This window comes from Seriola dumerili, unplaced genomic scaffold (assembly GCF_002260705.1).
Source record: "Seriola dumerili isolate Sdu_G_001 unplaced genomic scaffold, Sdu_1.0 BDQW01000531.1, whole genome shotgun sequence".
Classification (NCBI taxonomy): Eukaryota; Metazoa; Chordata; class Actinopteri; order Carangiformes; family Carangidae; genus Seriola; species Seriola dumerili.
Genome location: NW_019174786.1, coordinates 1,377,807 through 1,405,780, shown reverse-complemented (window position 1 = coordinate 1,405,780; position 27,974 = coordinate 1,377,807). Strand labels below are relative to the sequence as shown.

Sequence of the window (27,974 nt, the reverse complement as noted above, 5' to 3'; positions counted from 1 at the left end):
ATATATATGCATTTTGTGCATTTTGAAAGGAGAAATCATCTGCACATCTATATAATTCAGATGGGAACAGGTAAAACTCTGGCATTACGCCAAGGAATTCCATTTTAATGCAAATACTGTATACACTGCCCAATACAATGTAAATGCATGCTGCATAGCTCTACATATAGGAAGTATCGCTGTGTTGCATAAGAGAAGGAATAAACTTAATTGACTTTGACGTTGGATTTGGAGCGTGTCCAGTGTCACTTGATGACCTGGCAGATTTGGGGCGCTGTGTAAAAAGTAACCCAGGATTATCCCGTGACCATGTTTTAATCTGCTTGATTCTAATCTCTTTATCAATGGCAGGAGCTGGTGGTGGGAGAAGCGTGTTAAAAAGAGCAGGGGTTTTGCACTGCATTTAAGTCATTCAGCTGATTATCCAGAGCGAGGCACTGACAACAGAGAGTCTGCATGGTTTTAATTCTAGCTCATCAGTGAAGCAGCTGATTGCACCGAGTGTCAAACCTTCAGTCGAAGAGGAATGAGACCTGCGAGAGGTTTACCACGTCTAATGGCAGCATGACATGAGAAAACACAAAACTGACAGCAAATGCCAAAAGGCTGAGTTCTACTGTGGTTAAATTGGCATGTTGTAAGAGGAGGTATACAAACCAGCTTCAAATTTGACTATGATTATAGCCTTTCATACTCATGTTGAACTTAAACTTGTTTATCAAGTACTTGTGGTTGGAAATACCAACATTTTTCTTTGTAGTAGCTAATTTTTTTAACCAAGACTCAAGCAGCACAGTGCTGTAATTAAAAATCCATGTAACTGACGTCTTAATGGTTTTCATATAAACAAATATGCATGATGAAAGTTACAGAGAGAACATACTGCACAAGCATACAACACTAACATACAGTACACACTAACTGTTTGCTCTCTGTTACAGCATTATTACCAGTGGTTATTTACTCTTCAACAAGCAACAGCCTCCAGTCATTTTGTTTTCATTTGTTCAATTGTCATATTTCCAACATTCCCTGAAGGTAGCATAATCCTCAGGGAGACTTTGTCTAAATCTCAATAAGAATGTTGTGGTAAATGTTCATTATGTTTCTAGTTGTGTGTGTATCCTCAGCCAGTCAGAGCAGCACACATCCATCCATGACCATAATGTTGTTGTAAGCCCCGATCACAGCTGTGATAATCTGCCCATAGAGAAACGTCAAGCTGATGGCAACCAGCCTTGCAGTGACGTCGGTGACTTCTGATTCATATTCAGATCCAGAGATTGTAATCATAGCCCTGTATTTGTTACGTGAGCCTTTGTCACCTGTTTCATGCTGCATTGTCAGGCAGCCAAACCCTGGGAGACCTGCACCATGGTGTCTGTTTTAGAGGGGAAAAGGGTGAAGTAAGGCTTCTAGTTGATGAAACAGAAGTGGAAAAATACATGAACACCACATTATCACCTCATAATCAGCCCTCTGGATGTGAGACTAACAAGCCCTGGACATTAATAGCTGGGGTTTCTCTCTTCTTGTCATATATGACAGTTGAGCTGAATCCACAGACTGTAACCGGTTTTTCACCTTTGTATATTTGTCTGCTCATAACAGATGAAAGAAGGTGTGTGTGTGTGTGTGTAATCTCTTATGTGTGTATGACTAATGGGAATAATTTCAGCAACACCTGAGACTCCAGTCATTGTGCCATATGGGCCTAAAACAGAACAATCCACAAAGCTTACCCATATACTGATCCTCAGTAACCTGCCAGAATACACATAAGGTTTATGTATGAAAGAGTTCTCTTCAGATACAGGAAGTAATATTCAGGTGGAGTGAGTGGAAAAGCAGTGAATGATGGGTAAATATTAGCTCCAAAGTTTATCAATGGTTTAAATCAGTGCCACTCTTAAGGCGGAAAAGGTGTTGTTCCAGTGTGTGCTATTGGTGTTGATAATCAATTTGATTTGTTTATTTAATGATAACCATAAAATATTCAATATACAGTCCTGTCCAGGTGAATTGCAACCTTTTTACTGACCTTTGACACTGCAAAATGCTGTTGTTAGTTGGCTTTAGGTTAATGCACAATATAGCCAAAACACTGACCACGCCTTTAAGGCAGCTGTACCTGTAGGTACATTTCATGTTTTTACCTTTTTTTCCATGTAAGATGAAAATAATCAGTACTGATATATTATACTACCATATGTCTACTGGCTTATATAGAGATATTCTGACTATATATACTGTATTAGATACAGTAATAGCATAAATATATATATATATATATAATAGCAGAATATATTCAATATATCCCACATGGTCAGGAGGTATGACATCTAGCCTACATGTAATGGGTTAACTAGTTAACCTCATATGCCAAAATTATTGTTATTATTAAAAATTATATTATAAATTAATAAATTAAATCTTGAAAGTAAACAATAGAATGGAATAGTAGAATAGAACAATAGGCTAAAAAAAAAAACAAATGAAAATAATAAAAAATATTATATAAATTTAAAACAAATCTCTATCCCTCCGTCTAGTTCAGTGATTTTAGCCTAAGTGTAATGTAGCACAACCTTTAAAAATAAAAACAAATTGGACAATCGAATCACATGCCACAAAAACATATATACTAAATATATACCGATATACTGCAAATACTCGTTGATGTACACATATGCTAAAGGAAATGTGTATAAAAAAATCAGAGACAACTATATAATAATGAAATGAAACGCATGATTTAAAAAATTACAGTAACATAACTACAGCTTACTATTGGCCACCACCCCACCAACCAACCCACCGCCCCCCCACCCCTCCCCCGCGCTCGTGGCCTCAGGAGTCACTTACGTCCTCTAACTGAAGAGGCGTAGCTCGCTGCTGCTTTCTGCTCATTGTGCGACTTCTGCGAGAGAAAATTTCCGCTTCCTGCACCGACAACCAGCAGCACACCGAGCCTACACGAAGTTGAAGCGCAGGAGCAGAGAGAGAGAGAGAGGGAGACACACGGAGACAGACGCGGGGTTTTTGCCGCCTGCCTTCGGGTACAACCCCCCCCCCTGCCCGACGACTGCAATGTTTTCACTATCAGGCGGCGATTAGCAACTTTCCGTTTGCACTGACTGTACGGGAGCGTTTTACGCATTTGCACCGCCTGAAAAAGCAAGGCTAAAGGAAGGAGGAGGAGGACCGACAGCACCGAAAAAAGGACAGCACACTCTCTATCTCTCTCTCACACACACACACACACACGGAGAAGCCAGGCTACTACGGGTATTCCTCCCATTAGCTCCGTCTGAACGCCCGTTTTCAGCCTCCAGGATGTCGGAGCGAGGAGGGCTCCCGCGGACTGGGGGCGTCCCTTCGCCGCACATGCAGCCCTCCAAACCGGTCAGCATCACCTCCAACCGGCCGGTCCACATGAACCTGTACGCTACCTGGGAGGTGGACCGCTCCTCACCCAGCTGTGTGCCGAGGTATGTGACAGGGGCCACGGTTAAAAAAGGGGGTGGGCGGGCAAGAGCCGGGTATGATTTAATCATTTTCTGGGCTGGTTGTGAATGGGAAATGTCCCAATCTGTCTGTTTACACTGGGGATTTTCACATAGACAAACAGCCATGACTGCCTCACCTCACATGTCATATTATTTCTTTTGATGTAGTATTGATATATGGGAATCACATTAAAATCAATAATTACCATTTTCTTTTATAAAATTGACATATTCACTTGTTCTCTACATCTGATTGGACCCCTTTTAAGGCCCACGTGCCCCTCACAGATCCTCAGACCCCAGTTTGACCACCAGTTCATTACCCAGGAGCTTTTTACAACCTTAATGTTATAGATAGCACAAGCAGACATGTCCCCTGGTTATCTTTAATGCTAATAAGAGTGTTTGTGTTGGGGCAGCTGCAGCCTTTCCCCAGCAGGAGATGGCCTCAGTTGTTACCCACCTGATCAATGCAGACACAAAGACTGATGAAGCGTTGGGTTGCAGACTGTCACTGCAACTACAGAAGGGGATTTTGTATCCATGTATGATCTAGCTCTAACGTCAGGTGCTGTGACACATTGGTTACTGGAAGAAGAGGCAGGTGGGAATGATCTTTGAGGCAGAAATGACTCATTTTTGATCACATTTTTCGCCTGTTTCCTTGACATCCTGGATCACTGTTGGCTGTGATGCAATGAAAGTTGTTGTGTGCGTTCATGTGGGCAGTGCAGCAAGGTCATAGTAGGCGAGACACCTTATCATAAGCTTAGCCCCAAACAAAGGCATTCAAGTAGGCTTCTTTTGTTTGACTGAAAGATTCCACAGCCAGTCTGTGGAGGGATCCGGCCGGCTGGCATGTGTGTCAGGCTGCTGACAGAAGCAGATACACTTGCGACCTGTGATAGTTTTATCTGCATTGAAAAGATACACATCAGATGTCACATTCAGACTCCAGCTGAAGTCTGTCTTTCCATATTTATGATGCCGCCGTAATAACTGTGGTCATGGGTTAGATTCAAGGTCAAAGGTTAACCACGGTGACTGAAGTGCCGCTCATCTGATCACAAGCCCGGCTAAACATACAGTTGGAGTGTTGATGATGGATTTTTTTTTTTTTACAACAAATCAAACTGTGCAGGGGAATGTAGTAAAAGAAAAGCATGACATTTTCTTTGTAGAACTGATTTAAAAACATTTCTACATTTTATTTGCAGTTATCACCAGTTAACCTTGGCTGGGAAATCTGAATTTGTGGCTGAAGTTTACGCTCAAATTGTATTTCATTTTCTGGTCAGCAAACTGAACCTTATCCTCTGAGATGAGCCCAGATGTTTATGTTACTGAAAGCAATTAGTGGGAATAAAGCATGCTGGTAAAAGCATCACACAAAGCTCACATGCTGACATCTTAATGCAGCTTTTTGAAATGCTTTGGGGCTTTACTGGGTTAGAAGCAAAGCCTCAAGGGTGTATTTTTGCTTCTTAGTATTTTGGCAATGTGTGTGTGCTCACCATGCGCTTGTAAATAAATGATACAGTTTTGGATCTATATTTTTGAACAGCACGCATGAATAAAACATCCATTCTTAGCCCACATTTTGAATATCTTTCCTCCTGACCTTTCTTTTAAGATGTGCATTATCACCTTCTTTGTGTATGTGCGCCATATAGCCACAGTTGATTTGTTTATCTTGGCATCGTGCTTCAAAGTGTGATTGTGTGTGTGTGTTTTTTTTTGGGGGGGGGGGGGGGCCTTTTTTCCTGCAGGCGTCACGGTCCGTCAAATATCTTCGATTTCACTGCAGTTGCAGCGACAGAGAGAGACTCACGGAGCCAGAAAAAAAATGAGGGTGGGGTGGTGGTGGTGGTGGTGAAGATACGGAGGATGGGACTGGGAGATGGAGGTAGAAGCGGTGGCTGTGTCATCTACATTTAAATAGGATTTTCTCACAGACACAGGCAACAGGAAAGTCTTCAGAACGGGGGCTGACAGCTAATCTGTGGCACAGCCAGGAGAACCTGCATCGCCTATTGACTTGAGATACAGTCAATGTTGATGTTTTGCCTTCAGCCCAGTTTGACCTATTTGCTTCTTGTTGGCTTTCTTGTAGCTTAATCTTTGTTCCTGCAACAAGGACTAAGAACACCCCCCCCCCCCCCTTTCCCTCACCCTCTAGCTGAGGTGTTTTTGCTCTAACCTCTTCCTGTCTACCCACAATGCCACTAGGTATGTTGTTTATGCAGTGCTGTAGGTTGAGTTTTCCCTGCCAGCATAAACATGCGCTCGGTTGCTTGCCCCGTTTGTAGAGAATCTGGAAAAATGATAAACATATCAACCAACCACTTGTTTGTTTTTTGATCATATTCAATAGGGGAGTGACAGGAAATATTCAAGCACGAGAGATAATATCACAGCAGATATGAGTCAAATCTTGCGAGCGGGCCATATCCGTCTTCCTGAGCAACCGGGATACCCCGAATATTTGTTTTGAAGGGCACAGGGCTCATCTGAAAACCAGCCCCACCCTTCCTCATACCCATCAACACAGCGTGAGTGCCTCTGAGGTCATTTCTGTGTTCAGCCCTCCTGACCTTCTATTCTATTCTTTACCAGAGAGGAATAAATCATTTCACTGGCTCTAGACCAGCTCTTTCAGCGCGGTGCGGAGGGTGATTCCTCTCTTCTCTGTCTCTTCTTGGTTCTGCAGTGTCATCAGCACACACACACACACACACACACACATACAACATAAACGGGTGCTTGCCACTATCCCCCCTCTCTGCACGCTTCATTGGTTCGTCTCCCTCACCACAGGGCATGAAACGCTCATTTTCTGCAGTCAAATAATCCCACTGATGAGTACAGTAGCTGCTCCACCAGCCTCGAAGCCTCACCTCATACATATTTAGAGGCTGTAGTGTATAAAGATCAGCAGTTCTCAGGTGTATTTAGTGTTACTGCCAGGTGGAATGTCGACAGCGTTTGCCAATGTTCGCACCACAAATGGTTCGGATTCCAGCATCCAGCAGAGTTTAGTTAAGGCCTCCTCCTGCAGCTACCCTGTGTCAGGTATTCCAGGAATGGGCCCTGTCGCAGAGATCCTCGCCTTGCATTATTAAAGAAGGCTTCCTTGACGAGCAGAGGGGGGAAAGTCCCACGCCTTAGGTCCATAGATGGAAGCTAGGTCTTTGCTCTGTGCTTCACGGCGCTTTGAGTGAATAGAGGAATCTCTTTCCCAGAGATCAGATCCATAGGAAGGAGTGTGGAGACTGACTTGGAGGATGGCGAGGGAGAGAGGCTTTTGTCTAGACGTCACAGGCTGCACGTCTACGCAGTTCAACCAATCATGCAGACGCTTTCATTAGAATATTTTTTGGGAGCCTGAAGATGTGAAATCTCGCAGTAATTTACAAGAAAAAAAATCAGAAAAAGAAATTTTATGAAACAAAAATGGCTCTGTCTGCCTTCCTCTTCTGTTTAGTTATCTCGCAACTGTTCAGATTTATGTTGTAATCCCCCTCTGGGCGGTCCTGACTCCCAGATTAGGAACTACTGGTCTAATGAACTTGTTTTCACAATGGGATCCTTTTTAAAGGGCTCAAACAGTTAAGTTGGCATATTTATGTTATAACCCAAGTATTTTGCTACAAAAGACAGGAGCATATACTTAACATTTAGGCTACTTAAAGGGATGGTTTGACATTTGGGGAAATGCTCTTATCTGCTTTTTGCAGAGAGTGAGATGAGAAAATTGACACCAACTTTGCAGCTAGAGACAGGAGGTGATTAGCTTATTTTAGTTTAGCACAACGACTGAAAGCTATAGGGAAACGGCTAGCCTGGCTCTCTACAGCTCTGTAACTCAGGATAAAACCACAAATCGTCATATTTACTTCTCAGTCTGTGTGCGCGTTAAGCAAACAAGGTACAACCTGTTAATTATTTAGCTTCAGAGGTGTTGGTAGGCAGATTTTTAAAGTCTGACTTTGACAGAGGCTGGCTAGCTGACTCCAGTCTTTATGCTAAGACAAGTTAATTGCCTCCTGGCTTTAACTGTTCACTAAATGCACAACATAACCATCTCAACTATGATTCAAAGAACATTCATGTGTCTTATTAGCCAATGGATTTCCTTTTCTAATCGAATAAACAACTCCGAAACTCTCCTTTTTGTGATTGCATGGTTCACCACTCTCTGGAGAATTTACAAGTTGTGTTTGCTTTGTTGTTAAACCCGCATGAGCCAAAAATGATGAACCATAATACAAGATAACAGTGATTTTAGAAAGCTCCTCAAAAGATCATCAGCTAAAAGCCTTAACATTTAGAGCTGTAATAAACATATAAATAAGTGAAAACAGCAGGGTCATTACATTAAAAATAGATGCTTATCTACTGGGCTGGTAACGAATACTGTTGGCATGAAGAAGCGCGGTGCAGAAATGCAGGATGTTCTGAATTATACATTGTGCATTTGTTAGACTCGTTTGCTATAATTGCTCCACAAGACAATGGAGGGACGACACTCGCCGTTCCTCAAGTGTCAGCGTTACATTATCCTCCCTGCCCCCCAAACCCCGGCTGCTGAACACACACTAATGGAAAGAAATGTGGGGGGGGGGCAACAGGCTATCACATACATACACACACACACACACACACACACACACACACAGGCCGGGTAGTGCCAGTCATTAAGACGCTTTGGCTTTGCCACATGCCCTGGCACTTGCTCGTTCTTCCGCGCAGCTGAGTGACCGAGAGGTCTGAAGTTTCCTTCGCGGCTCGGCTCGCTTTTTGGAGATTAAGAGAGAGAGAGTGCAAAGTGCAAACCACCTCCTCCTCCTCACCCTGACTTTCCATCATAATTTCTAATTTCTGATAGCATAGCCTCCCAACCTTAAGCCCCAGGGGGAGATGAGCGATGATGACATGCTCATTATTATCTTTAATGATCTGTTTATCCAGTGGATTTACAAAGACTCGGGCCTGTGTTTTTCATTTTCATTTATAGTGCTAATATTGTATTTGAAATGGCTTGAAGCTTGAAGGCTGGCAGGATGTAGAAACCTGCGGTGAAACCTCACACCCAGCTGCCAACCCACTCAAAAGAATTACATTGGTATGTCTTTCAGCACTGTAATGCCCAATTGTGGCATAAATACGCTCTTATACACTTCCCTAAAACTAAGACCAAAATTCACGAGGGAACAGTGTGAGTTAAAATGAAAGTATCAGTATTGGTATCAGACCTTAAAACCTGATCTGGTTCCCTTGGGTGCTGCTCAGGCTCAGGGACCACATTGGATGACCCTGATTTTAGGTTGCCAATTTTATCAACATCTGATTTTGAAAAAAAAAGAAAAGAAGAAAGACCTTTTGAAGATACAAAACACCTTTAGACGAGAGTCTCAACTTTTGAAGCCTTTCCTCTCTTAAAGTGAAACATGAAATGCTCCCATTGATGTAAATGCCACATTTGTGCAGCTTGTCACATTCTCACACGGTGACACACGTTGTCAGGCCTTTGGAAGTGGTCTGAATGAGTTTCTCTGGCTGTTAGCATTTTTTCAGCTCTTCATTTGGAGCCCGGTACGTTTCCGCTGTAAAGATGTCAAGACACGTTTTTGACTCCTTTTCTCTTGACTGTGAATTTTTCTTCTTCAATAGCGGCAGAGGATGTTACATGAGTCATCAGAAACTCCTCCATGTTAAATCAGCTAACTTGTTCTAATTACAATTTTCTAGTCCGTGACGATGTTATGTGACCACCACTTTTTCAAACACAATTTCCAGTAGAAATATCATCTTATGTCTTACATGCATTTTGGAAGAGAGAGGAGTCCTGCTGCTGCTGCTGCTGCTGCTGCAGTGGAGAGGTTGTGGTCAGTCAGGCTGTAACACTGCCGTAGTCAAGTAAGGTCTTTGTTGCGGTATTATAATATTTACATGTTTTTGAGAGCTCCACTGCCTGTCTCCTGGCAGTAATCCCCCTGCTGTGGAATCTTGCACTCCCATCTGGCAGCTAGTGCAGACACACACACACACACACGCACACACACACACGCACACACACACACACACACACACACACACACACACACATTTCTAAGGTGTAGTGACACCTATTCACGGACAGTGTCACTGACATATGTTTCACTGTTCATCCAATGTGTTATAAACAAGGATTCTGTGGCATCCAGTTACATAAACAAACACGCTGTGTGGGAAACACAAATCATGCCGACACACAACGCTCACACTGTGTTTTTTGCATAATCCCATTTTCAGCCTGTTGAAACGTGAGTTGCTTAGATGGGAATACGAGATGGAAAAATAAAAGTCCGGTGGTTAGGGTTAAACTTTTCATTTGCTGGATGCCTCAGTTTGTTTACATTTGACTCATCTCTGAAGTATCCTTGGAGGAAGTCGTCTGGAACATTTCTCTTACTGACTGCACAGTGAACACTGTTAAAGTTTGGAGTAGTTTACTGCAGGTACACACAAGGACTTGTAATAAACACATACACACATAAACACAACATTTGTGCTCCTGTGCTGCCACTGTATGTCCGCATGTCCATGCAAACAACACAAGCATCGGACTTTAATCCTCTCCAGCTCGTGTTACACAGTTTCCCCTGGGTGATAACACAAGCTTGTAATGCACTTAACACAGATTGACCTTGACATGGTACCTGTGTTTAAGGATTAGTCACTAAAATTTATTGACATTTCTTCAATTCTGCAGGAGTTTGAGGTTGTTTTAGTTGAGAACTATTTATAAATTTCATCTAATTGTTTTTTTTTTCCCTACCTTGTTTAGATAGTTTGAGTGTGTTACATTGGTAGTGTTGTTGTGCTCTGTTTGCATTTAACAAAACTGTACAATTCTGATTTATGATTGAGCATTGGCACTTCTCTAATCTTTTTTCTAGTGATGCTTTATAGATATTTTTTTCAGGAAAGAAAAGCCTCCTATACTTGGTTTCATTCACCAGTTGAGTTGAGAGAGAGTGATGGCAGCAGAAACCTTTCCCTCCATACATGACAATATTTTTTACATGTGTGACATAAGAGGTAATACATTAGTATTACCTAATGTTTTACCTCAATAACAGCAAAACCTATTGAAATCAGTTCCAAAATAACATGAAAAATGACAAATGACAAAAACTAATTACAACAGTGCACAGTTAAAAGAATAGTTCATTCATTTTTGGAGTGGGATAAGAAGATCAGTACCACCCTGTTTTTCCATTTACCCTTGGACAGAGCCAGTCTGTCTTTCTCCCGCTGAGATTCACTGACTGTCTCCTGTCTCATAGCTTCAAATTTAATGCACAATCTTTTTTTATATTGAACTCTCAGCAAGAAAGCGAATAAGCATATGTCCCACAATTATTTTAAGAGTCAGAATTTTATATTTTGCAGCAACTTAAGTTTGACTGGATGCATTCAGGTTTAACCAGATCAGACACAGAGGCACTGCTATGTAAAGAGACGCAGGATGGGAAAACAAACATATCCTGACTACTCTTTCTGGCTCAGCAGCTGCCTCTGAACTCGCCTCGCACTGTCACTCCGATACTCTCAGCCCATTATGATGGCTGTATTAGCCTCTGATTGGCTGATAACCAGGAAGCTAATATGAGCGCCCACTCATGTAGAGGTTTTACGTTCCACGGTAACCAATCCAGCAACGTGTGGTTGTGCACGACGGCGGACAGTGAGCTCCGATGGCATCGTCTCCCCATCTCAAGCTAAACTGGATTAAGCGGGTGCTCTGCTCATTAATCTGTAATCGCTTTAACGAAGGGTCAATTGTATTGTGCGTGTGCGCTGGTGTTGTGTGTGACAACAAAAAGAGGGATCCTGCCGTATGCTCCTGCAGGAGCCTCTAACCGAGGGAAGCTTTATTTTCATTGTAAACTCGCACATAGTTAATGAACCGCAGACACATGCACCAGCAACAGACATTTTTCACTTTCTGTTAACACAAGCACTAGCTTATCTTGTCTGACCCACACACACACACACACACACACACACACACACACACACATTCTGCAGGTCACATGCTCAGTCTCTCAACCCAGAGCACAGGGCTGTGGTCTGGATAACAAAATGCAAACTTGCAAAAACATGATTAGCAAACCTGCCAACAACAACAACTTGTGGTCACTGTTTTTCTGTTTTTTTTGGTGTGTTTGCTTTGGTTTGTTTTGGTTTTTTGCAGTTGACAAATGCTTCAACATATAATAACCTCACACAGGCTGCTTTTGTTTTGTGAACATATGTGATAGATTTTGACAGAGCTGAATGTGCTACGTGTGTGTGTGTGTGTGTGTGTGTGTGTGTGTGTGTGTGTGTGTGTATGTAAGGGTTGATTCTGCCCTCCTTAGGAAGTAACAGGCCTCTTTGTGTCCTTGCCTGTGGCTGTGGGAAGTAGAGCAAGACAGAAAGGGATGAAGAGAGAGAGAGAGAGAGGGAGAGAGGTTGGAAGTGAATGAAGGCAAGAGACGGAGAGAAACATGAGGGAGAAGCTTGCTGGAAAAAAGTGAGTGAAAGAGCAAGAGGTCATTTTTTTTTAAACACACAAGACACCTCAGCCTGCATGTGTTCATGCATGAGTGTGTAGTCCCCTACTTGCTTTGTGTGGACTGAAATGAGTTCGTTTGGGGACAAAAAGTTGGTCCCTACAAGGTAAACTTAAATTTAAACTCGGGTAATAGGTTGGGTTCGGGTAAGTGTAGAGCTTAGACTAGATCCACATATGGTCTGTGTAATTGTATGTTGCAAAGGTTGACAGAGGGGAAGAAACCCTGTTACAAGCCGGATGTAGTGGTTATGGTTTAGTTTAGGGTAAGACTGTATTTAGAATAATCTTAATCCTATGTGGGAAAAAAAGCAGCCTGGCAAAATAATGCAGGGTCGTTTGGCAAAAAAAAAGCTGAACGTAACGCAACGTCATCCAGCGAAACGCTGCGTCGCATACATGCAGGCACACTCTCCTGGTACAGTATTTTGTAGCATGGATTTATTTCTAGTGTTTACCTCATGATCGTCACAATGAAAGATAAAATAATTGCCACTGTGATTTCCTGAGTTGTAAAACCCTGCCTGTTAGTATAACAGAACTGTTGTGCGCTGTTTTTGGTATCTATATACATATTATAATAATCATTATGAAATAATGATAATACCTTCTCTACATATCCCCGCCAACACAGCCCTTTTCCTAGTTAGGGTTGTAGGCTTAGTGAATGTATCTAAGTGTCAATGCAATATCTTCCTAACTGGCAAGTCTTCGGGCGTGTGTTTGCTCTACCACACGAAACTTCCCCTTTTTCTGCCTGTGTGTTAACATTTCCTCGAGGTTCGTAGCAGACACGGTAAATTGGAAAACAAAAAAAAAATAATAATAAAATGGAAAAACACACTCGCAGGGGTTTTCAATCCGTCTTTCAGTCACAGCTGAGACTCTGCCTTTTGAAACAGCGTCCATTTACTTCAGTTCATCGTGTCTTGTAATGTATGTTCAGCCAAACAGCCCTCAAAAGAGAGAGCTGTACACACAGCTCATACAGCGAGATGGTGGTGAGAGCCATTTTCATCAACCTCTCGCTGCTCTTGATTCTGCTTTTTCGTCTCCCCTAGAGATTTTTCATTTAATGAAGGCGGTGTGCGTGTTATCGCGTGCTCACACTGTTGTCGCATTAAGAGCCTTTTCTCACAGCGTTGCACTGCATTCACAACAGCTACTTGAACCGTCATCTGGCCTGAACTCGGATCCTCCACCACATGCTGGTGTTATTGTGTTAAACGCGTGTATTCATGCTGCCGCTGTCATCACCGTGCGCTGTGATTCAAAGGCTGATTATGTACATATACTGTATGTGTGTGTGTGTGTTAGAGTGTGTATTGTGTTTTCGTGTAACGCGCCGCCTTTCATGGTGTGATTTTCATCGCTGTTGCCGCCTCTTTCCTCAACCTCGTCGCTACATCAAATGCTACATGTGTGTGTGTGTGTGTGTGTGTGCGCTCGTTCACACTGTTTTCACGTTATTATAGCTTTTAAGTATCATCTTCACTACCTTCTTTGCTGCACTTAAATGTGGCCTGTCTCACCTGCGCATTATATCAAACGTTGGTGGAGTGTGTGCATGTTGTTTTGTGCGCGTGCTATTGTTTGTTCAAGCTATGTGTTCACGCTGAATGCTGCCTTTAGCAGTGTCATTTTCATTATGTTTGGCAGCTCTTGAATCGGTGTCCTGGCTGACCTTGCACTTAAATGGTGCTTGTGTGAGTGTTTCAGTGTGGTGTTCCTCTATTTTTATTTTTTTTGCCTCGTAATACCACTGTATGCTTCACAGAGTGCAAATAGTCTTGCCTCACCTAGCGGCTTACATCAAATAACACTTTACAGCGGCTACATGTGTATGTGTGTGTGTGTGTGTGTGTGTTCTGGCGGGGTGTACTTGCTTCAGGCTGCGTGTCAGCTCATGTCAGCAGGGTGACTGTTCATCTTTACAGGCACAGCAAAGAAAGACGAGAAAGGGCGAGGGGAGAGCGATGAGGCGTCTTCGGGGCACCATAGCGGAGGAAATGATGAAGTGAAGGGTGAAGTTAGCCTTGTTCCAGACCTCTGGACTGTCGCTCTCATCTCTAATTTTGTCAGTATTTGCAAATAGGTCTGGTGTTGCTCTATTAAATGTCTGTTTTACTTGGCTTGAGAAACGGCCGAGCCAATTAGAAGCTTTGGGACTTTGCTGGACTCATCTGTCTGATTTTGCCAGTCTGACAGATAAGGTCAGTGTAAAACAGAGTTATGATCAACAGCTTAATATGGGGCTGCAACTAATGAGCCTTTGCGTCATCAGATTTTTTTTTTGTTAATGAATATTCTGTTTTTAATCAGTCTATAAAATTCATCACAATTACTCTGAGCCCAATGTTTTCAAAATGCTTGTTTTGTTGCATCAACTGCAAAGAAATATATGAAAAAACAAGCAGCAAATTGTCCCATTTAATTAAGCAGAACAGTAAAGTTTTGGCATTTTTTGCTTGAAAATGACTGAAACAGTGAATCAGTCAGAATTTGGTGCATTTTCTCTCCATTGATTGACTTTAATTGTTTCAGCTTCAGTTTAGTTATTGCTCATGATATGTTGAGCTTCATGTAAACCTGGAATCAATGCTAAATGAGCACGTTAATGATCTGTAATTATTTCTAATTATATTGCACTTTCAATGATTTTTCGATTGTTTTTTCTCAGCTCTATATACTTTAGCTAGTTTGCAAACTTCAGCCTACTAGCCCGGTTCCCTGCCACATTGTGGTTGTCTCGAACCTTATACCTCCATGTACAGTGACACTGATAAAGCCCTCTGAGGTGCCCTGTTACTGGGGGACTTTTATTTTGGCAGTCAGTTATTTTTCATGTACGACGACACTTTCCCATCGTCATTGATTATTTATCCAGCAAACTGTTCTGTAGTCGAGCTAGCGAGCTGAAAACAGCGTCCAAGCATCTGAATGCATAAGTTTGTAGTGACTGTTGAGGGCATAGTAAAAGTCGGTGTAATACTGAATAACAACATGGCCACTGGGTTTTCCAGAGGAAAACCTGTGTCTCTCATGCACGAGTCGTGAAACAAGGCAGACAGAGGGTGAGGAGCAGAGGAGAGCGAGGACAGGAGGGCCTGTTGTGAAAAGTCAAGGGGGAGGGAGCGTGAGGCCGAGTGTGAGATGAGGGGGGGGGGGGGGGGGATTAGCGTATGGAAGGTAGAAAATGGGCTTGAGTGGATGAAGGTGACAAGAAGAGGGGCGGGTGAGGATGATGGGAAGAAAAAAAAAAGGCAGGCTTTATCAGAAAAGGACGACATCAAAGCCAGGGGGAGTTGGCGAAAGGGAGGGAAGCAGCTGGGGCAGAAGGAGGAGATATGGCAGAGAGACGTGAGCTGATGGAGGAATTAGCTCTGCCACATGCTTCCTTTTCCCTCTTCACCTCCACTTTCATTTTTCTCTCTTGTTTTCTCCTCCTCACATTTCTGTTTTCTTGTGTTTTCACCTCTCCATCTGTGTCTCCTTTACCCCCCCCCCCCCCCCCCCACCCCCCCACCCCCCCCCCCCACAGACTCAGACCTCGCTGTTGCAGGTTAAGCCCAAGCTCTTTTGTCTCTACTCATGTCTGTTACTCAGCCCGTCTGATATACCATCCCCTGCTGGCCTTCTCCTTTCCAGTGCCACCATTACAGCTCTGCCCCACCGTCACACCCTCCCCTTCCCCAGCAGCTGTGATGGATCAGCCATCGAGTGCTGTTTCACCTCTGCTGCCATTGTTTTCTGGAGCAGTCAACACCCGAGGTGCCATTATGGCTGTCTGAGCTGGTACACACTCACCTGCTGCCATAGTACCAACATCACTGTCACGGGCTCCATTACACTCCCGCTGTGTCACATTGCAACTGTTTCTAGCTCTCAGTGAATGCAAATTTCCTAAATGGAAATGGAAATGGAAATGCCTTGCATGTCTGCTAATTTTAAGCACAGTTGTTGATCCGCGTCCTTAGCCGTAAGGAACAATACAATAGACATGTAATGCAAAGTAAAGCAGAATGACTGTGATTTGATCAGTGAAATGTATACAGTAGCTTATATTGGCCTTATATTAAATACAGTAGCCAGAGCGAGGGGCTTTGACGGCTACAAATACATGCAAAGCAACCATAAAGGCAAGCCATAAGAACTACAAATAAAAAACTATCTCAAAGAAATCTGAGACGGCAACAAAGAGACAGAGAACGACTTAAACAATGTGACTTAAACTCTTTAAGTCTGTGGGTTTTGCTCTTCATGTAGGAGATGTGTGGGACCTTAACCTCTCTCATGTAATGCCCGTTGTTTCATAAGCAAGTGTCATGATCTTCAAACCCTGCAATGTTTCACTTTATTGCAGCAGTCTCTTCCTGTGTGACAGTTATTTCTGTCACATGCTGCAGCCAAAAGGTAAATTTGATGAAAACCTTGAAAGGTGCAGTATCCGTGCAACAACATGGATGATCTGAGGACGCTATTGTTTACAAGAAGAATTACAATATTGTTTTAAATTTGGAGAGAGGGCCCGGTTGTTCTCGAAATGTTAATGTAATAAAATGAGAATTTTAAAGCGAGTGCTTAACAGTATTGCCAGTCTTTGGCTTGTTAAATGTATGATGGTAGTTTCCTTCCCAGAAGCCCCTGAAAGTCCCTGAACATCCTTGAAAGTGCTGATGAGTTTTGAAGTGGAAACACTGTGTCTTGTGCTTTCAGGTGCTTTTGGCCACAAATACAGCAACAACTGATGCTGTTTGGAAGTTCCTGATCTTTCTCTTCACCAACACAACTATTGTGTTCATGCACCATGACTCATCGTGCTCACTTTCACTTTCCCGGACTTGTTATTTTTTTGGGGTTTTTTTTTATACACCCCCCCATCTTTCCTTTTCATTTAATCTCATCCAACTTCCAGTTTCACTTTCTCTCCTTCTCTTGCTTTTCCTCTGTCGGGTTAAGTGAAGAGGAGAAAGGCGCAGTTTCACTTGTCAGTCGTGATCCTGAAGTAAGATTTGAGTTTTCATTTGGCTGTGCTCTTGTCATGAACACAAACAACACGCCACCTCTGGAAGGCACCATAAGGTGGGTGTCTTCCTGGTTTAAAATGCTCTGCCTGCTTCACAGATTGAATTCGGGCCACGGGCTGCTATTTGTCACTGTTGCTGAGAAAAAGCACTTTCTGCTCATGTATTTCTGCAAGCCATTTGTTCAAAGGGTTGCGTAACAGACTGATAAGTGTATTACTGTGCAGTTGTGTTTGTAGCGGAGATTGGATGTGATCAGCGAGCCTTGTTTTTAAATTTTTTTTTTTTTTTTTAATTTTCCAGTCCAGACGTAGAGCAGTGCTTACACGTTGGTGCGCAGATGGCAACGCTAGCTCCGGGGGAAACGCACACACACACACACACACACACACACACACACACACACACACACACACACATTCATATATTTATTCAGCTACATGAGTGACTTGCTCTTTTTCTTTTCTCTTCACGAACGCAAAGCCGTTGTGTTCCTGCACCGTGACTCAACGTGCTCACCTTCACTTTCTCTCACTTGTTTGACCCGTTTTATTCTATTTTCATCCCTCCATCTTTCTTTTTTATTTCATCTCATCCAATTCCTGTGGTTTGAGCTTTCACTTTCTTTCCAGCGCTTTCTCTCTTGCTGTTTCTCTCTTGTCACGTCGCGTTAAGCACAGAAATGTTGAACTACTGGCCTGTCCAAGATCGTCTTGGTCACTGTTGTTTACTTCCCCCATATTTCTCATTTTTGAATTCCTCCAGGGATGGGATTCATTGGCTAACATCAGAACTCACTCACATTTGCGCACACGTACTGCACAGTCGACTCTCATGCCTTCCAAAACGAGGCAGCAGCCACCCACGTACCGATACGCACACTAGATAGCTTCGTATAACAACATCAAAAAAATGAAGTGCCCACCCACCTACATGCAGTCACACGCTCAAATAGCTCCCCTGCAGTGGGCAAGAGCACACAGCAAAGAGCCATGCCAGGATTTGGTCTTGATGAGCACTGTGGTGAGCAATAAGTACACACACACACACACACACACACACACACACACACACACACACACACACACACACACACGCGCGCGCATATATATGTATATATATTTTTTTTCACTGTGATGGAGGAATCACTTCTGCTCTGCCGTCAGATTAAGTATGAGTCACAGCGCAGGAAAACACACACAACTGCCTTATAGCTGTACGGTAAAACCACATACTGCACGCTCAGTGATGTATATAGTACATACAGTCCATGTGGCACACACACACACACACACACACACACGCAACAACGTGTTACCTATAACCTACTTATGCCATTGTACACTCACCCACTCTGTTTCTGTCACTGTTTCTCCCACACGCTCAGACTGACACATACATTTACACACTCTTTTTTTCCTTTAACACACACACACACACACACACACACACACACACACGCTGGCAGACTGATGTGTGTATTCATTAAAGCAAATGCACATGCATCCATGAGAGATCATTGCATCATAAGTAGACATGGTATAGGCAGGGCACAGTGGGAGAACGGGAGGGGGTGTGTGTGTGTGTGTGTGTGTGTGTGTGTGTGTGTGTGTGTGTGTGTGTGTGTGTGTGTGTGTGTGTGTGTGTGTGTGTGTGTGTGTGTGTGTGTATATTTGCCAACCATAAGCATGCTTGGCTGCACAAAGCTCAAAAGTCTTGGTTGGCATCTTCACACACTTGATGTTTAGAGGCTTTACAAACTTCTTCTATCTTTCAAAATAAAAGTCACAGCATTTTCAAAGTCCACCCCAGTTTCTTTTACGTGTTTGAATATCACAAATTGTCATATGTCGTTTTTGGATCTGTACGTTGAGGTTTTCAATTGCAGGGGTTTCCCCCCAGGAAACCAGTTACAGATGTCGGGTGGTACAGTCTCTATCAGTTGGTGCTGTATCCTGAGTTGAATCAGACCGATCCTGACACGTCGTCGCGTGATCAATTTAGTCACAAAATGTTGGTCTCACCGTTGACTCATGCTTTGAATATCATGTCATTTGCTGTGAAATACAGTACACCCGCTCTTTTGGCCTGAAGGTTAATGTTTTAATTCCTAAAACTTACAATCTGGCCAACACAAGAATTTTGAGGCTGGTGTTGTCGTAATGTCATAATCTTTTCTAATGTTAGCGGGGGTGGCAGCATGCCTCCAATATGACATGACACTGACGATGTGGATGATTCGGCTCTTATTTTTGACTTTTGTTTTTATTTAAGAATCGACTGTCGTCCTAAAGTGAAATTGAAACAGGTTTTTTTTTCACGAATACACGGTGTGCTGATGACATCACCAGACCACGATGGAGACCACAGTTACTCTTTTAAACTCTTATGAAGCTGTACACAAGAAAAGCTTTGACATGTCTGTGCTTCAGATGACTTTTATTTTTCAGTTGACAACAATAAAAACAACCTTTTACTTGGCTTTAAGTGGAAGTGTGACAAAAAAAGACATTTATATGATATAAATGGCGTCAGTTATTGTCTTAACTTTATGACCTGAATGTGCCTTTCTGCCTCACGTTTGAAAAGGTCATGAAAAGACTGTGAGCGGAGGGACCCGGCTAGCATAAAGTGGAGATGGATATGAAAGACGGAGAGAGACAGAGAGAGAGAGAGAACACAGAGAGGGCAAGACTGGACTGGAATAAAACAAAATCAATCCAAATCCTATATTGGAGAAAGATGGAGCAAGGCAGAGCCAAAAAAAAAAACCCCAAAAAACCCCCACTGATTCTGAAAAAGTAAACAAACCAATTAGATAAAGTTGGGCTTTGGGGGCTGGTTTGAGAAAAACAGGAGCGGAAGGAGGAGCAGGGTGATGGGATGGAGGGAAACAGAGGCGCTATCAGATGAGACAGACGGAGGAGGATGGAGAATTGTGAATTGCCAGAGGAGAAATGGAAAAAGCCTTGAATGGAGAGAAGAAGGGAGAGTGGGCAGGAGATGAGAGGCAGAGGGAGAGATAGCCCTGCTTTTTGTTGGCGGACAATGGTGGACAGCTTGTGTTACTGGGCGAGATAAGAAATGGGTGAAATTGAAGAGTGAGGGGGGACAACAAGCCTGCAACACACACACACACACATATACACACACACAGAAAAACATGCATTTACACAGGTCCTAATGCATTGTGTCAGTGTGACCGCGCCCCTGTTGTAAGAAGCTGCCATCCCGTGATGCAGGTGACACACCTTCAAAAATTGATAAGTGATCTATGTTGACGTTTACCGAAAAACACTTACACCCACAATGTCAGGCTCGGGCAGCAGAATTATTAATAGATTCTGTTTGCAGATGCTGGCTGTCTCTCCACTCCACACACACACACACACACACACACACGCTATGGAAAAAGGAAATGTCACAGAAGAGGAACAGAGACTGGCAGGACCGACGGTCGGCTTCATTTCACCTCTAATCTTCCTGAACAGAATATTCTGGTAAAAACCGAGCGTCTCTTCTCTCATTGCCCCGGCGCTCCACTCACACACACGTCTCACAGTTACATTTAATTATAGCCCGTAACTTGTAAAGCCCTTCTCCCAGATTTCCATAAAAGCTCCCGTGTTCCCGAAACCAAAACAACAAAAGCAGACGCGGCCGGAGAGATTAGGACGACGGGGGCCCGACGTCTCCCGAAGCCATTAGCTGATGAGAGGTAGTTTAATGTTACGTCGTTCTTTGCAGTTAATGTTTATTGAAACTCACCTTGAAGGTCAAGGTGAGTCTCTGCATCTATTGTTGTCGAGCCTTTTTTTTTTGCAATTCACTGTGCAGATCTGAAAAGAACAGGTTGAGACGTCAGAGGAGCAGGAGGCCAAACGCTCATTTTTAGAAAAACAACTCATTTATTTTTAGCAGGAGATAATTATTTTTGTGACTTTTGCTGCTTTTGACACGTTGCTTGCTCACGTCCCGCATCTCCAATGACATACTTGGCTTCTGTACGTGCTCACAGGGGAATGAATCAGGTACACACTGAACGCATCTCCAGTGCACATGAATCCTACATAAATATTTCTGTCTTAAAGCTGCTCAAAGATAATTTTCTTGCTGTTTTCATTTCGCTGTTTACTTTAAATTGTGCCCTTGCTGGCATCTAAAAGAATTTTAAAAAGCCAAGCTAATGAGCTTAGTAACTCTTCAAAGAAGGATGCACCAGTGGACCCATTTAGAAGTAATAAAAAATCTAAGACTCATTAATGCCTGTAAATAGTTAACCCCAATTAATCCCAGTTAACACTCTTAAACCCCCAAATATGTTAGTTAGCTGGGTTATGGAAATATTACCTGAGCACTGCATTCTCTACATTCTGTTCATTATCCTGTCTTTGTCTTTCTGCTGCTCGTTTGAAGCTTCATGGCAACGAGGAACTGGAATACGGATCAGAGGATCTGACGTAACAGTTGAATGAAAATGCTGTCTGAAATTTAAGTTTCATAAAGGAAGGATTTTTTTTTTTTTAATTTGGCTGGTCTACACTTGATATTCAAGTCAAGTTTCAAAAATGTATGATTTATTTATTTTCATTTCAAAAGAGGTTGTGCATTGACAGAGTGGAAGGAATAATAAGCTGTAGCTCCAGGGTTTTTTTTTTTTTTTTTAATATAAGAGCCAAACAACATAGAAAAACAAGATAGACGGAGTCTAGAGTTGTGTACTCACTGACAGCACTGCATCTGCACAAAAGGCCACAGTGTTTCAGAAGCAGCAGGTAAACTCTAATGCTGCTGTAGCACTGAATGTGAGATATCTGTATCGATATATTCTGCAATGACTCAAGGTGATTAGTTATCAGATATTGGTGGACATTTCAGTGTTATGTATCTGTAATATCAACATGACCATGCTGACAGACAGACAGACTGACAGACAGACAGAGAGGCAGACAGACAGACAGACAGACAGACAGACAGACTCTGGCTCTCTAAACTGGCTTCGATCGATCTGCACTATATTAAAAGCTACTGGATTAGTGTCATGTTGCTTTTTCGTCCTTTTTCTTATTCTCTCCCTCATCCTTCTTTGTCTCTCTCCCTCTCTGTGTCACAGTAAATAGTAAAACATTCATGCATATTGATCAACCGAACTACAATTAGCCTCCTCTGTGTACATGTTTGTTTGCTTTCCCTCAGCCCTGAGCAGACAGCACTATCAGTTTCTAATGTGTGTCAGCAGCGTTGGATACTGTGCTCCATTTGGACAAACGCTGATAAGATGTGGATCAGGACAAGTGTATACCGACTGTAAATGGGAAAAAATTATAAACTGGTGGGCTGCCGCTGTGTCTACTGTATGTGTGTGTGTGTGTGTGTGTGTGTGTGTGTGTGTGTGTGAGACTCAAAGTTCACAGCACATTGGACTTTATATGACTATAACAGTTACATCTTTGATTGTGTTGGTCTAATCATTCAAAAGTTTCCTTACAAACACTTACAGTATATTCAGTAAAGCCATTTTGAAGCTGTAAAAAATGGGTGCTTGGGTTTAAATCAGATTGTGCTGGGTTGAATTTAGGAGCTTTTGGTTTATAGATTTGGGATGGGATTACAGGATGAGTGTTTGACACTTAAACGTTAGATTTTAGTTGCCATAATCCGAAACACTGCTACACAGGTGCAGCCATGTTTTTTTTGGAAACAAAATTGTTCATCAAATGAAATCACGTCATCTCCTTCTCCATGAGTCACACGATGTTAAATACGATTCCTCCCACACGCATCTGATATGTAACTATTTATTTTTTCTGAGTCATTTAAAATCCTATTGAGAATCAAGCGCTCAACCTCTGTGGGCGTGAACGATTCCTGACATGCCTCTGCCTTTGTAAACCAAACCCTTGACTCCAAATTCTGCAGCTCATCTTGAATTTAATCCCAACCCGGCCCGGTCTTAACCCTCAGTTTAATCCGTGTGATGATGGTGATGATGTCTGAACAGTTGATGATGATGTTAGGCCATTTGATATAGTGTACCTTGAATTTTAAGTGACCTTGAATGATTAGTTTTAGCATGTTTTTAGCATATTCTTTCATGTGTTTTGTTGTGGCGTTCAAGGCTGTTTATGCTCTGTGTTTTATCTGGCTGTAAATTAAAGTTTAAACCTAAACTCCAGCGTGAAAAGAGCCTCTTCAGAGAAATGAGAATTAGCAAAAATGCTGCTTTTCTGTCCCTTTTTATGAAGAAACCTGCTCCTCCAACGTAGATTAAAAACAGAGCAGCATAAACAGAACCACCGAGTATCTCAGTAATAGTGTTTGCCAGACTGTCCTGCTGTATTGCCAATTCATTTTTATGTTACTGGAGCATTAGTCTTCTGCACCACTGTAGGCGAGGAAGGAGGAAGCCTCAGCCTCGCTGGAGTCTGACTGCTGCTGTGACCAGCATCCTAATTATCTGTAAGACCAGGCCAGGGGTGTATCGCCTATAAACACACACATCCACACCGGTCTATCTCTCAGTTTTGCTCCAACCTCCATCTTTAGACTTAATGCAATTTCTCTCCCTAATGATTGATGTCTTTGGCCACGCAACGTCCCGCCTCCTCCAGCAGCTGATTGGCTGCCACAGAGCTGTTAGAGGGTCATGGATGATGAGCAGAGCGGACTGCAGAGCTTTATGACTCATTCTACCCCGCAGGCAGGTTGTGCTCCTATAGAGTGGGTTTCAGAGAGAGTGAAGGCGACCTCAGGTCCTCGGTTATTTGTTGATCTCATGTAGCCAGATGTCCATTTCACCAAGTTCTGGAAAGTCTGGATTTCAGATCAAATTGGAGCAAATATGAGTGAACTTTATTTTGGTACCCACCAAAATGTTTTTGTAGCACCGATTATCAAAAGTTGTGACGCACTGATGCTAATGCTGGGATCAACTCTTTGTAGTCAAAAATTTCTAAAGACACCTACACACCTACACAGCGTAAGCTAGCCTCATTTAACAGTGACTTGTTAGCAATGCTGTCAAGCATTTTGTTGCTGGTTGGTGCGATCAGGTCATTAAATTGTACAAATTCGGTCTCGACAGTGGGTTTTGAACAAAACTAGGCTAATTCTTGCTGAGATTTGACTTTTTTTCAGCAACTATTTTTGTATCCAGCATGTTTTGCTTCTCTCAGCACTGGAGTAAAATCAGTGCTGACAGTGTCTGTGTCTGTCTGACCACAGAAGAGGATTAGAAGATAAACTGGATCCTCATTTCTGCTCCTACAACCCTTTTTCTTTCATCACCGCAGACTTGACTGAGTCCAAGGTGTTCAGCGACTAAAGAAGTGAAATGACAGTGAATGTGTGAGTCTAAGAGCCAGTTCTCACTTTATAACACGAATTGGGCTCATGTTCCCTGTAGTTGTGGACCCAGTGTTACTCGACATATTTTCATATGTTGCCGGGCAGAATCTTTCAGAGCTAAACAAGCTCACCTTGCATCACTGTCACACATAGATGCACATTTTTCTACACTACCAACAAATTGCAAATATAAAATATTAACCACACGGAGGGTTCGTTCCTCCGACGGAGGCACAGTTACGGCGTTACACTTCACGGGATTCATGCTCACGTTGTGCTGTCACTCATCCTCTGTCGTAATAATGTACATTGAGAGCCTGAGATGTGTTTTCAGAGAAGTTATGCTGTTTGCATCTTAATATAAAAGCAAGAGGAAGAAAAATGATTCAGCGCTGCTCTGCCAAACTGTTGACATCTTTACAGGCTGTCTCCACTCAGCCAAAGCTATTTTGAGACTGTTGTTAGTGAGGAACCGAATGCTTGTTATTTTTGCTGCCTGTGAGGGGCCACACTACAAGAAACTGTTGACTCGCTCTCCCTTTCTTCTATTCTCTCTCTAGCTCGTTCTGCCTCTCGGTCTTTACACAGTGTTCGCCTGCGTCTGCTTATGGCTGCTCTTGATTTCATGCACACGTTAATTGGAATGAACATATTTATTTTTATGTCCTCAGTGTGCGTGTGTGTGTGCGTGTGTGTTGTGAGATCTTTAATGTGTGTATAAGTGTGTGAGGGGTTAGAGTATGGAGGCCACCGATAAGCTTATTGAGGGCTTCGGGATCAAACCCCCCCACCCTTTTGAGGTTTTAAGCCACATCAGCTCCCACCTCCTCTCTTGAAAATCCACACACACACAGAATCACACACACTTTCAAACTAACACACAAACATCAAAGTCTATCGTTTTGGTTTCATCAGTATTGGATCATCTCCAGTTTTTAGGGTGGAACATTCGACAACTTTCTCCTGTATCTCTCTGGGTTGTTTTTTCCTTTTATTTGCGTGTGTGTGTGTGTGTGTGTGTGTGTGTGTATGCATGCGCACATACGCCACATCCGTGCGTGTGTCTGTGCATGAAGGCAACTGAGCTCTGCTGTAAATCTACTCGGATCAAAGTGACTCTGGAAAGGTGGCAAATAAATGGATGAAGGGGAAATTGGGTTTGGCCGACTTCACTCCAAGTGCTTACACTGGGAACACACAACGCACGAACACACACTGATCACACTTTCTGGTGTATGAGTTATCCCTATATGTCTGTGTGTGATTAACTCTCAGCTGTGCCTGTGGCATGTGTCATGTGATGCATGTTTCTGTTTGCGTGTTTGTGTAAGCCTGCCTGTGCGCCTGTGGCGGTGGTTCTATTAAAAGTAACGTTTGCTAACTTTTCTGTATCACATATGAAAAGTGCGAGGTACAACTATACATACACAGAAATATATTTTCTGGAACATAATACACAAAAAAAGTTTTTATGGAAATGCACTTTAAATAAATGATGTAGAGTAGGTCCTTTTATATATTTGTATAATCAGAAATGAGCATAGATGAGTTATGAAATCATTCCTTGATGTATTAAAAAACATGTCATTATTACATTCATTGTTATCAAGCCCTACTACAGGCCCATCACTTAAATTGAGAGCTTTTAAATAATCTGTCAGAGAGCTCTCGGTCCCGTTGTCAATCTCTCAGTCGAACTGTCACATGGACTCTTTTTGTTCCCTTTTCATCACTGTCCTCAGAACAACACATGATGAAGGTTTAGACTGACAACACAGCGCTGCTGCGCGTCGGCCGAGCCGCTGTTTTTCTATCTTTAGCCTATACAAGGTTTCACACGGCGGATCTGCTTTTGGCTCGACATATTTTAGGTAATCCATCATACGGCGATAAACGGCGTGTACTGCTTTTGTTTTCATGTAGTTGTGTAATTATTTCGTGGTAATGCGGTTTCCTAATAAGGAACATTCACATACTTGGAAACTTTCCCTCGATGATGCAGTAAGATGTTGTTGGGAGGCGCTGGGTTTCACCTCAATGTCTGACTCGCCATCAGCTCAACTGATATTTTAGTTTGATTGAATTTCTTTTTTTTTTTTTAAATATATTCTGTATTTTGTATTTTTGAAACATCATAAATGACATACAGCATTTGTTTACACGCTAAGTCGACTTACGGGGCTGAATGTAATTAAAAACTAAACAAAATTAGTTAATTGTGCTTTTTTTTTTGACATGCATGAAGATGTGACATGCAACAACAGATCCCAGGTCACTTCTTTGAACACCCCTTCGATTATTTTATGTGTAATTGTGCATACATTTGCTATGCAGTTACCAATATTGATATTGGGAAATTATTTGTATTGATATCGTCATACTGATTAGAGCCGCTCGATGTTACACCCATTAGCATCCATTAGCTTCTATCTGTAGCTTTGATTTCACTAATATTAGATCTCTGTATTTTCATTGATGTGGCTCTTTACTTGCTTTAACTGGATTTAAGATTATGACATTAAAAAACATTGGCCTTGAATTCACCTGACATAATGATGATCTGTATTTATTCAGAGTATCGTTTCTATCATCTTTAAGATATTGGATCTCACTGTGTGTGTGTGTGTGTGTGTGTGTGTGTGTGTGTGTGTGTGTGTGTGTGTGTGTGTGTGCGCGTTGCACTGTCCAAAATGAGCAGGGTTTGGCCCGGCTGTGTGTCAGGGCACAGACTAATCCATGTAATGGAATGATAATGAGTTTGGAGGAGAAGAGCAAGGGGAGCTGATAAAGAAGGAGGGTACGACTCTTATTCTTCCTCTCAGCGACAGATCCGGCGACGCTATTGATCACAATTACCTGGGGGAGGAGGGAGGGAAGAGTTTTTACTTAAGGGAAGGAGATGGGGTGGAGCGGGCGCTACTGCGAAGGAGAAGAGTTGACTTACCGTTACATAAGGGAGGGAGGACGACAGGAACTGTCCTTCAGTAAGGGAGGAGACGAAGCTCTGATGTCACGAGGAAAAGGGGAGAAAGACGGGCAGAGTAGGAGGAAGGAGGACGGGTGATGTGGGGTAAGAGGAAAGGTAAAGGCCATAAGAAGGAGAAAGAGGAGATGAGGAGGTGTTGGGGGGGGGGGGGGGGGGGGGGGGGGGGGGGGGGGGGGGGGGGGGGGGGTTAGAGGGCAGGAGAGTAAATATGAAGAAGGGTTAAAAGAAAATGAATGAGAGGAGAGGACAGGGCGTGGAGTTCGGCGTGATAGACTGTATTGTGTTGTTTTGCTATGACATGGCAAGGTCACACCTCCCATGACGGACTGTTGTCAAGGGAACCATAGGCACCTTCCTCTTAAAGCCACAGGCATTCACACCCACCTACCCACAGTATATTCTCACACATTTAGACATACTCTCACGGTCTCACCAGTCACTCTCTCTGGCTCCGTGGTTTGATGCGTGAGGATCTTCTGTTACGTTTTTCACACTTTGTCACATTT

At 42.8% G+C, this 27,974-nt stretch overlaps 1 protein-coding gene across 2 annotated transcripts in view; it reads left to right on the top strand.

Moving 5' to 3' along the window:
• Window positions 1–2,934: 2,934 nt before the first annotated feature.
• The window catches only part of pacs1 (phosphofurin acidic cluster sorting protein 1), a 59,193-nt gene continuing 34,153 nt past the window's right edge, over window positions 2,935–27,974 (top strand). For both annotated transcript variants that reach the window (XM_022764094.1, XM_022764093.1), the window contains exon 1: window positions 2,935–3,491. In XM_022764094.1, coding sequence (XP_022619815.1) covers window positions 3,337–3,491 — 155 coding nt within the window. In that variant the 5' untranslated portion in view covers window positions 2,935–3,336. The remainder of the gene's footprint in view (window positions 3,492–27,974) is intronic.